The sequence below is a fragment of the Apis cerana genome, linkage group LG1 (assembly GCF_029169275.1).
Source record: "Apis cerana isolate GH-2021 linkage group LG1, AcerK_1.0, whole genome shotgun sequence".
NCBI lineage: Eukaryota > Metazoa > Arthropoda > Insecta > Hymenoptera > Apidae > Apis > Apis cerana.
Window position 1 is genome coordinate 1,600,435 of NC_083852.1, and position 12,586 is coordinate 1,613,020.

Sequence of the window (12,586 nt, forward strand, 5' to 3'; positions counted from 1 at the left end):
GCGAATATTACAAACGCGGCGATTCTATCGCAGTGCATCCTGTGAACCCTGTGAACGAACCCTGTACAGCCTATTAGAGCGCGTTAACCGACCTACCGACCGATCGATCGAACCGTTGGACGAGCATCGTGTCGCACATTCGAAACCGGATATCATTTCTGTCTCTTGTTACCTCTTGATAACCATTATTATACAATTGCATACGATACAATCCTCCTATCCGCTTTTGTAAAAAAAGAAAAAAAAAAAGAACATAGTAGTGGATTAGGCGCGTAACAGCATGCGAACGCATATATATATACACACACATATATATATATATACATATAGAGAAAACTAGATTAGTTAAAATTAGCGTATCCTTATCGCTTTGAGTGAATCGCGATGCTCGTCTCGCGATTCGCGCGTCGTATAATAGCGTTAAAAGTGGTAGTCGGGCAAATAGGGAGAGAGAGAGAGAGAGAGAGCGAGAGAGAGAGAACGAGTTATGAAAGATCGACTGAGCAAGGGTTGTGTTTCCGGTGTTGCAGGATGCACGCGGTTGGATTGCACTCGGCGCTGGCCATCAAGCGTCAGAGAAAGCGGCGGGACGAGCAGCGTCGTGCCCGCGAGCGGCGCTATAGCGCGCAATCGGGCGAGAGCGGTCTCACGTCGCCGAGGGCATCTACCGGTTCTTTGGATCATCAGCCGAGGCACAAGGCGGGCCACTCGAGTCGCTCGGCCGGCCAGGGTATGTTGGACTCGAAGGTGGTCACGTCGGTGGGGATGCTTCACATAGGCGTCGTTTTCCTCGTTTTCGGCGCTTTCCTCCTAATGAGCGGTCTTCTGCCGGGCGATCTCGCCCGTTGGGGCACCAAAGCGTCGGGCGGTTGGTGGAACGAGTTGGTCGCAATAGGCTTGTTCGCCATCGTGTTCGGCATATTCCTGATCGTGTTGAACAAAGTGATCGCCAAGAGAGAGGAGAACGATCTGGAGGAGTACGTGCAGAGGCAGTTGACCAGATCCAAGTCCGGGCACAGGTTGGAGAGAGACGCGGAGACAGGCGGTTTGACCACGAAACAGGCGAAGAGGGCGAAGCAGATGCTACAACAACAACAGCAGCAAGAACAGCAGACCGACTCGATCGAGACGCACAACGAGAAGGACCCCGACTCCCCACCCAGAAGCCCCCCACCTGCTTACTCCCCTCCTGCGATGAACGGCGATCACCAGACCGTCCAGTCGTCCCTCTACCTCGAACAGATCACCGAGGAGGAGATCATCAGTGATCGCGTGGAAACCTCGACCACGAATAGCTTGAGCCCCGGCTCGCCCAGCGAGACCAGAGAATTGTTGCAAAATCCTCGTTACTCGAAGCAGAATGGAAATCCTCAGCAGATTCATCGGTCGCTCTACGTGTCCAGGATTTAGATACTCTGGAGGGAGGGGTATGGTTGGGAGCCTGGTTTGGCTCGAATGTTTAATTAGAGGATCGCGAGGATCTCGTACGTATTGAGAGGGAAAAGGATCGCCGTGATGGTTTATGGAGATGATGACGAGGTATTTCGAAGAAAAAGAAAAAAAAGAAGAAATCGTCCGATTAATCGGTTTTCTTTGGAACGCGATTATCGATTATCGGTAATATAGGTAGTTTTTTTTTTAACTTGTCGAGATCTCTCAACAGTAATAGCCGTTTAAAACGTAACTTTTATCCGAGGATTTCGCGTTTAATTTAACTCTCCATACGAGTTTCCAATTAGGAAGGCAAAGGGGAGGAGGAAGCTGGCTTTAATTGTTCGCAGAAGAAAACTTGATTGAAGTGGGACCAAAGTTTCTTTGCAAACGTTACATTTCACTTAAAATCAATGCAAAACAAATACAAAAAATAATCGTTGATGAACAGTTTCTCAAAATTCGAATATCAATATCGATTGATACCGATAATCGATCATATTTATTTTGAGAGATCCTAGATGGCGGAATCAAATTCGGCCATGAAGTGAGCAATTTACGATCGATACCATCTCGACAAAAGTGTAAATCCACGTGGTCGAATATTTCCTCTGCGCTAATTTCGATCCGAGCCTTTTTATCTCTTCGAAAGTTTCGTATTGTCGCAATACTCTTTTATTCATTATTCTATTCGAGGATCGAACTCGACCAATTTCCTGCGAGGAAATCCGATAGAAACGATATCGAGTCTCTCTCGTCGAGGGCAACAAGTTCCTTTTGTGTTACGTTAGGAAAAGTTGGACACCTCCTCCTTGGACACCCGGTAGAAAATCAATTTCCTCGACGAATTACACCGGCATTGTCGATTATGAGAGGAACTCGATCGAGATCTCGATAGTTTCGGTTCAGAATCGTGGAAATAACGACGATACGCGTGTATTTCTTTTTTTTTTTTTTAACGCTTTGCAAAGTTTAAAGGTGAGTTTATGCTTGTTAAGTATCGAGACGAGGTGATGAAAAAGATCGAAGAGGGGAAAGATCGATAAACTGAGAGATGGGTAAAATTTGTTTGTTGTACTTGAAGCAACGAGGGAAGGAATTTCATTGGATTTGTAGGTTTTATATGGGTAAGTAAATTGATATTCTCATCTCGTCGAAAAATGTCAAGAACGAAATAATACATCGAGTTATTAAAAATTAAGAAACTTGATCCTTTGTCAAATTTTTCAAATTAATAACACGATATTAAATTAATTTGTAGAAATTTCATTTCTATTCTCATTACTGTTGAATGCAACGGATCACTACAAACGCCAAGTACAAACAAGTGTAAACTCACCTTAAGAGTGAAATCTTCCGTGACGATACTCGAAATTTACGATAAGATTGCGAGTGAAATGGCAAAACTTTTCGTTCATTAAAGTTTCCGGTTAGAAACGACGATTTCTTTCTTTCTTTTTTCTTTCTTTCTCTCTCTCTCTCTCTCTCCATCTGTCTTTATCTCGAGAGAGAGAAAAAACTTTAAAGAAAGTAAAGTTCTTGACCAAAACCGATTTAATCCTTGTTAAGAGTGTAAAGTAAGCGCGATAGAAAAATCGAGCTGGAAGAAATTTTTCGAATTCTCGTGCCTCGATATATCGCGTGGAAATAATATAGGAGGATATTTCAGGATCGTTGGTGGATTTACCGCGTGCAAAGGAAGTACGCCTTTTAGGCGAGAAAATATGTGGAATGAAATATTGGAAAGTATCGAAAGAGGGAGGAGAAGGTTGAAAAAGGAAGTTGAATCGATTTGAAAAATATAAAAAAAGAAAAAAAAAATCATGCACTCAAGGACCAAGATATAATTAATTCGAAGGTTAATTCTCGGGGTAGACAATTTTAAGGAAGATTATCGCGGGAAATGGCGGATTCTGAATGGAGGGGATGTATGGCAAAAGAGGGGCGGTACAAGATAATCGTAATGACTGATGATTTCTGTTCGATGGAATCGGTGGAATATCAGTGAAATATCAATGGATTAGATTCCGGTTAATCATAATCTATAATCGATCATAATGTAATCTGAGAATTCGATTTAATAGACTCGTAAGAAATGATACGAAGGTCTCTTCGACGCCAACATATTCATTACTGTTTAAAATGTAAATTCTTAAGAGGAAACGGACCCGATTTTCGGGACTGAAGGGCCCTTTTTTCGGGGCTCTCGATTTAATTTTAGCTCGATTCATTCGAGATGAATAATGTCCTTTAACGTTTAAGAAAGTTAAGAAAGAAAGTGTCCCGGTATCGATGGTCTGATATCAGTCATTGTATACAGATTTATACGTGATTCGATGTGGAAGGAGAAAAAAGATCTGCTTCGCAATTTTTAATTAAAAATTTCTTTACCCGAGTTTCGTTCTTATCGGGTTTTATATAATCGAATAATGAAGTTTTTAACGTGGTTCTAATTTAATAGCAACTTTTTTTTATTTCGTATCGTATAATATCTTGGTAATTTTATTTCATCATCATCATCTCTCTCTCTCTCTCTCTCTCTCTGTCTGATACATTTTATTTTTTTCCACTTTTGTTCTTCGAAGTATTTTTCTTGTTCTTGCGTAGTATTTCCATTTTTATAAATACAAATGAAATATGTTTCATCAGATTTTTCTTTTCTTTTTTTTTCCATTTATTCATTTTTTCGAATTTGTAATACAATATGAATTAGTACGTTCAATTTTTATCGTATTTGTGTGTTCGAAAACAATTGTATAAATTGTCTTTTTTTTTTTTTTTATCAAATCTCATGTAATCAATTAGTCAAAAATGATAATTAATGGGAGGATATATAATCTTTGCTCTTCGATTTTCGTTTTTTAAAATTGCATTCCAATTTCGCATTCGATTGCATTACAACCAAACATTCCATTCGAATTAACTTACAAAGTCTTTAATAGCTTTAAATCGTCGAATTTTACGATTTACTCGCGAAAGAATAATCGAATTTGTAGGGAATTTAAATAGAATATCTAGTCGAGAGAAAATATTTGATCGTAGAGAATATCTTGAATCTCGAGCAATTTTTGATTTTAAAAAAATTTAGTCCAGAAATAATACAAATTTTCTATTGCGTTCTAAAAAAAAAATTTTTTTCCTTTCCTAAAAATGTCAGTCGCTTAAGGCCACTAAGACGCTTTTTCCATCACGTTATTTACTATCTACTTATTTACTTGTCTCTCCTCTACGCCTTATGAGGATTTAAGAAACGAGATTTCGCCTTAAAAAGCGACTAAGGATAAAGAGTAAGAGTATATACTTAACACATTCGAGGTCAGTGAGTACACAGTATTTCGCAGAATGATACAGAAACTTTATAAAATACTTTGTTGTACTTGAACAAAATAAAATAATCTCAAATAGTGAATCTTATTTTTCGTATATTTTTTTTTGAACAAAAATGTTTATTGCCAATGTAAATCAAATTAATTTTAAAGTAAAATAAATAACACGTAAAGATAATAAAATGAAAAATTCTTTTCTATTATTGTTTACATTGGTATTTTATAACTTCATAAAAGTGTATATTATTACATTTTAATTTAGTGAGTTTTACATTACAAAATCCGTTAAATAAGAAAGTACAAAGTTATATTAAGTACAAATAATGACATCTACATTTAATAGATTGAAATTCACCCTTTGCCTTATAACATCGAATTACGTTCGATATATTATTATCGATCAATTTCAATAAATAGAAATTAACCTCTTCGCTATGATCATCGAATAAACACATACGACCGATCGTCGACTTCAGTATTCGATATACGCGGCAAGCGAATGTATCGAAGAGATTAAATTAAAGAATATATTTGTAGCGATAAACCAAAGTAAAAAACCAAATGATGGTGAAGACCCTTGGAATTTATCCTTAAATACTGACCTCGAATTAGTTAATATCTAAAGTGAGAGAAAAGACTGCGAGACGAGTTAAAAAAAAAAAAAGAAAAACAAAGAAAAAAAGTATATATACATATAATCTATGATGTATTGCAACCAAGTTGAGACATCTAGCGTACTCGTAAAAATGGGCGTGGTTTCTGATGTATTACGTCCGTGGCGTGAGAAGTGACCTTGAACGATCAAAACATTTAGGAAGTACGACGACTAAAAATCGAAAATTGCGTCCAGATTCGAACACTATTATACATCTTGACATTTTCGACGCTATCCTCGGTAGTTTCGAATTAATTGCATTTACGCAATGTATATTACGTGCCGCTTTTCTCTCATGAAACGAAATAAATGATCGAAATACGAAATCATACAGGTTATAATAACTTAACCAATAATTAGTGGAGGCAGCTTGAAATCTTTTTCGACGTCCCTGTTTTATCGATTCGGGATGTTGTCCAGTGTCCAGTGACTGATAGCGCTGTACTTACTATTAAGATAGTTCATAATTTTAATATGCTATATTCCATTTTATAATACCTTGGGTATTTAATTACATATGCTAGCTTTAGACGGCGAGATTTTCGAAAACGACCGATACACGGTCGACGTTTACTTTATCGTATCGATTGATCGGTAATTGCATTATCGATAAAGTTGTGAATGAAATGGTTAGATTCTCGAATAGAATATCCAACTTTTATAACGTTATATTGAAAATAATATTAATTAAAATATGATAAATAAGAGTTGGTACATTTTGATCATAGAATGAAATGAAAGCGTGTATATCGATTTTTTAAATCGACCATTTCATATGCGACAATCTAACAATAATCACGTGAATGGAGCACGATAAAAAAAGATAAAAAAACAATATATCTTTTTTCCACGAACAGCAAGATTTTCTATATGTGTATTCATATTCATGGCAGGTCGTTTTCGAACGTCTTCAAGAAGAAATTGCCACGCTCGGGCGCTATCATTCTGTGATCCAATGAAAAAATTAATTAATTAATTAAATCTCATACCGAGAAAAAGTGAATAATGTTCTTTCGAGGAATCTTACTCTGTATATATATTATATTATTATATATCTCTACCTTTTTTAAATTGGGACACCGTGTATTTATTAAGAAGAGAAAACTAGAAGAAAAAAAAGGAAGGAGAAAAAAATAAAAAAAAAAAAACAGCCAAAGAAATCATATGAATGAAAGAAGAAACAAGTGGTGTCTCCACTTTATGCATTTTGCGCGATTCCAACTTTTTGTAATGCTCTTGCAAAGCTGGAAGAGAATGAGAGCGAGAAAAAGCGATAAAGTACGTATGAAAATATGAGAGAAGGAGTTAAAGATAGAGAAAAATGTAAATTGAGTTATGAGAGAAGTGAACTTAAAAAAAAGAAAAAAAAAATAAAAAATAAAAATAAAAAAAGAAGAGAGAAAATTAAACGAAGCGATTTGGTTCGATTGAATGTTGAGTGAAAGTGCCTTTTGCGATGTGTTTCGTAATTCCGTGTAGCTTTTCGGTGTTGAAGGGAACCAATTGCTTTCGTTTAACTTAATACGTATAGCGTTTCCACTTGCGACGATCACGATGAAATTGGGAATTGTATCGATAATATATATTAAAGATTCAACGGAAGATGGAACGTTTAATTTTTCTAATTTTGTAAGTTTCGATCGATCGATACATCGATCGTTATGCACACTATTTTTTTGTTACGATATATAGGATGTTTTACAACGAATGATACAAATGATATTTACGATTTAAAAAGTTTTCTTTTACTACTTTGAAGTTTTCAAAGTTTTTGAAACATCCTGTATATGTTTAAAAAAATGAACCAGTAATTATCATAGTACGAATTGCGTGGAATCTTCAAAAGATTTTAAGAAAAACGATTTAAAATTTCTTGAAAAATAATTTGAATAATTACTGCTTCGTATTTTTATATTTTTATCTTTAGAAATTATTTACTTATTATTAAGATCAATGATTCAAATTGTAAATCGATTGATTTCATTCTTCCATTTCATTCCCTCGAAACTGAAAGGCTGAAACCGCAGATTAACTTTAAATCATAAGTATACTCCTGTACTTTTCTCGCGTTTATTTAAACGATCTATATGTACATCTATCTTCTTCGAAAGGTGGACTTACTCTATATATCGTATCAGATTGTAACGTTTTTTATCGCTGTACATTGTAATCGATTTTTAACGCACGATCTCCCGTTAGGAATACGTTAGGAATGCGTATTCCTGTATACATGTATATTCTACCATTGAAGGTTGGAGAGGGCGTTGCAGTCGAAGGCGACGGGTTCCACGTTAATTTCAGGTACAAAGATATATCTTGAATTATAAGTGGTACAATCACTTTTACGTAGTACACATTTGTGCACATTTATAAAGTAAAAACTTTAAAACGAGGAAAAGAGGAAACGAAACTTGGTGATCTCGAGGATCTCTTCGAAGAATTAGTTAAAATATATGAAAAAATGAGAATTTTTGATTTTGTTTGCATTATGGAAAAAATAACGAAATGTTTGATGTACTTAAAATTTTATTTTTAATTTCATTTTGTATTAATCATATCAATTTATAAATTAAAAGTTATAATTGATGAAATAAGATCGATTTAATTCGAACATCCATACATTTTGTCAGAAATATTTCAGATAGACTTGAATCTCTTATACGGAATACTAATTTGTTTTATGTACATTTCTCGTTAAATATTTATATTATTTTTCTTCTTGCTTTTAGTTATTTATTTCTATTCTAGATATTAAAGAACTCGTGTAAAAATTTAAAGATTTTTAATATTTACTTGCTAAGAGGAATAAAAAATATTTAATGCATTTTTTAAAAAAGATATTTTTATTTACTCGTATCTTTTATAACGATATAATATTTTCTCTTGTATTTTTTAATTCGTATCGTTTTATATTATTCATAAAATCAAATATAAAATCAAATTTGCCTTTTTAAATTATCATTAATACGAAACAAAATCGCCAATTTTATCAATTAAATTTTATCTCGGATGAATTGATTTCATTTTTTTTTCGAAACATTTTTCGATAAATTTCTTTTCGACAAGCCTTTTCTTGCTTTCAATTACATTCAAGAAATTGTTATATTACCACGTTTTCACTTTTTTCACATTTTGAACGATAAAAAAAAAATGAAAGAAAAATTTATAAAAAGTCAAGTGAAGAGAGAAAAATCACAATCGGCATGGGCAAGTGCTCTTGAAAGAGGTCCTCGAACACGGCATATTCCGGAAGAAATTGCAAGGCCTTCGCGGAAATTCAATCGACCATTTTCTACGGCAATTTGAAAATCGAGGCTCGTAAAGAAAACTCTTGGGATTAATTAATGAACGGACGTGTACGTCGACGATATGTCATCCGTAAATGTCGATGATTGTCGAGCTGTAATTTCAAAAAAAATTCTCTCTGGTGATTCGATGCGAAATTTGTTGAACTTTAAATGTAAAATTTTAGCTTCAATTATTTATATTATATTTGGCTAGAATATTTATATTAGTTTTCGAAATATTAATGAAAAATTTTCGACATATATCGAAGGTTGTTTATATTACTAAACACTTACTATTGTTTCATTGTCGCTATAGTGATCTTATATTTATAAGATATTCTGTAATCTGATTCTCAAGAAATTGAACACAATTAATCACGTTATCTCGTTCAAAAAGAAATAAAATTTGTGAAAAGATATTGGCAATTATTGTTATCTTCGAAGATTCCGTATATTGATATTAAGTTATGAATTGAAAATTTAATTTAATTCTTCATGGAAGCAATTGAAGGTTAAGATACCAAGATACTGGATCGTTTGATGACATGTTGCGACATCTACAGCGAAAATGGTTGAATTAATCGCTGTATGATTCGATATAATTCACAAAATTCGATATAAATTATACCGAAAAAATTTTTATCGATATCTATTTGGAAACTAAATGAATAAATTTCCATTCTTTCTCATTTCGTATTGACCAGAGGATCTTTAATTGGAACTTTATTATATTTGTTATCATCAATTCTTCGAACACATCCATGAGTCGTTTTGCTCAGAGGAGAACCTGATAAAACTCCTGTTTTATTTGCCGCGAGAATGGTCCCATAGGGACGATAATAGAGCGACGAGAAACTTCTTCGTTCATATCGATTCGATAAGTAGAAAAAAAGGTGGAAAAAAAAAAGGACTTAGGCCAGTGAGGAATTCTCTCGAGGCATAGAATTTTGTTCTTTAGTAATAAGGAATCCGTCGTATCGCTGAGCAGATTGAAATATGCATCGCTGTTCTCCTTCGTTGGACGCGTTTCCAACTTGTGGACGAATAACAATTGGAAACGGACCTTTATAAACGGACGTATGGTATGTTTACTTGTAAGGAAAAGTTTAAAGGAGGAAGGAAACGTGAATCAACAGGGAAAACGTATCATTTTTTCAAGCGGTGAAAATGTGTAATGTTCTCCTTTCAAATTGTGTCTCTTCTTAAAATTTGTTGCCTGAAGAAGAAAATTATAACTCTTTTTTTACTTTAATTTTTAATTTATAATTACTTCTTCATTAATTGTCGTTGTTATTAAAGAATGTTTGGATCGAAGAAAGTAAAAAAAAGAAAGCAAAATGTAAACAATAATAGACAAGGATCTAAATTAAATAGGAAAATTCACACATTAATTAATTATCGCATAGAATTATAAAAAAAAATATGAGTAAAAGAAAATTTTCTCTACTCTTTGAAACCGAGATCTTATCTAACAAGCAAGTTTCTATTATGAGAATGCACTTTGACGATTAAAAAAAAAATACGAATAAAAATTTGTTCCTTGAAAATGAGATCTTACGAATATTTTCTCTTACGTATGAGTGAAATTAAATTAAAATTAAATTGAATCGACCATTCATATTCTTTATGATTGAAACGAACATTATCTACGTAATCAAAGAGTTATTTTCTTCTAAAGCAATGAATTTTGAATTATGTGAATGGAGGAGATTATCAGAAGAGCAGAATCCAATTCGAAAAGAATTCGTCGTAATCTATTCTATACTTATTGTAAGTACTTATTTAAGTTCTATTAGATCATAAGATAAGTGATAAGAATTAAAAGAATACGTGTATGGCTGACGACGATGATAATTATGATTATTATGATGATGATGATGTTGGGCAGCGACGATTCTTTATCATTGTTAGAATTATATATAGCTCTTGCATACATTATGTCTATTGCATACATACTTGCAATACATATTATTACTGCATATTATTATGAATTAGGAATTAATAAGCTTTCTTATGCCGTTTCTCTATTGTACCACTTATATACACCTGATGCACGATTTTTCGAGAATAAATCTTTATGAAACGCTCCAGTCTTTGTAACTTGGCTGTTCTAGAATCTTTTATTTCTTTCTTTTTTTCTTTTTCTCATACCCTGATACGCTTGTTAAAATCAGAGACCAGGTTGCAAAATTTTCGATTAAAAGTTGTACGAATAAAGTTTACGATAATTTATTTATATAATTTAAGAAGATGGAATTTTTATACAAATATAGCAATCAATTATAAGCAACTAGGAATAAATGTTATTATTCGATATAAAATTTTAAAAAAATTTGTTATTTTAACTTTCACACGAAATTTATAACTTATAATTAAATTTTTCGGCCCAACTCTGGTTAAAATTTCGCGTTTCAGTTTATCACGTTGTTATATACCTTGCTTTGAATATGAATTCGAAAATTAATTTAACTTGGCCACGTCAAAATATATTAATATTAACTCTTTCAGATAAAAATCTGGTGTTATAAGCCTGTCGACTGATGTGATAATGTTTAGCTGTATTAAACATTTTTTTTTTAGAATAAAAAAGTTGAAAGCATATTTTATGAAATATTCGTAACATCTTTCGAAAATGATGCAATAAAATTAAGAAAAGAGGATTGTTATACGCAGCAAAATTCGTTTCATTCCATCTTCTTGAATTCAACTTGACTTGAATTAATCTGAACGAGATTTTTAAGGTTATACGCTACGTTATATTGGAATTTCAAACGTGAATCGTGTTTAAATAAAATAATCTTAAAATCAATTTTCCATGGAGAAAACGTGTTCGACGAAAGACTTAGAATTTCTCGAGCATTTCGTATACCAGTGGTTCTCAATCAGTGATTGGCCACAATTATCAAGAAGAAAAATACGACTTATTGTTTTATCTGAAGAGTCATTATAATATTTTTAAACGACGATCTTTGATATATTTTTAAAATTTATCTTATTTATACAAGAAAGAGTTGAGGATAATCGCAAATTATTTGATTATATCAAATTCGCAACTGTAAGAAGGTTGAGAAACGCTGTGTTCTATGTGACAGACATGATCGAACGTGACGTTTCATGATTTCTTTATGTCCACAATCTTTGAAGTTTTCATTCATCTTTTCGTTTTTAGAAGAAATATGTTCCATCGAAGTGATTCTGGAATAATGAATTTTTATCAGAAAAACTCGTTTGATGTCAAACTCTCAAAATCTCTTGAAATCTTTGAAACTTAAAATTGTTTGAAAACAATTAATGAATTAATAATACATATTATAATACATATAATATATTACAATTTGTTAATACAATTCGATAAGATGTGGATTAATAATAATTTATTTATTTAATTAATAATCATAATCAAAACAAATGTTCTGTACCTGATTAATTAATTCGAGGATAAAAGGATAGGAATTATTACTCAAGTTTAACGGCAAGAATGAAAATTAATTTTAATTTTAAACAATTAAACTTTTAATCTTTTCTGACTGTTTCTTTTGTTATATCTTGTAATACTTTTTTTTTTTAATACGTCTTTTTATAGAACGAATTATTTAAATAGAATGTAAATATTAAATGGTTTATTTAGCTCTGTTTATTTGACATAATTTTTTTAAACTTAATTTACGTTTAAACGTGATAGCATTTATCGATCGTTTATAATTATTCTATAATGGCATTTCAATCTCATGATAGAATTTCAGACATTGATTTAACTGGAACTTAATAATAAAGTAACAATTATTTAGCACACCACTTTGATCCTATCCTGATGTTACGTTACTTTGATGTTCTTCTCTATGTCATCTTCTATGTCATCTATCTTATTAAACCAAATATCGAGTAAT

At 32.7% G+C, this 12,586-nt stretch overlaps 1 protein-coding gene and 1 long non-coding RNA gene across 3 annotated transcripts in view; one reads left to right on the forward strand and one right to left on the reverse strand.

Annotated features, from left to right (window-relative positions):
- Positions 1-12,586, forward strand: part of LOC114578270 (uncharacterized) — a 58,245-nt gene that overhangs the window by 27,323 nt on the left and 18,336 nt on the right. Inside the window, exon 2 of one of the 2 annotated variants that reach the window (XM_017048900.3) lies at positions 531-4,808. The exons of the other annotated variant lie outside the window; for it this stretch is intronic. Within the exon in view, the coding sequence (XP_016904389.1) occupies positions 532-1,410 (879 nt within the window). The 5' untranslated portion in view covers position 531 and the 3' untranslated portion in view covers positions 1,411-4,808. Of the gene's footprint in view, positions 1-530; positions 4,809-12,586 lie in introns of those variants that run through there. 2 annotated transcript variants of the gene reach the window in all.
- On the reverse strand, positions 8,237-10,962 carry LOC133667169 (uncharacterized). Its single transcript, XR_009832388.1, has 2 exons — positions 8,994-10,962; positions 8,237-8,812 (listed from the first exon to the last, which is right to left on the reverse strand). It is a non-coding gene; the product is annotated as an uncharacterized LOC133667169 (long non-coding RNA).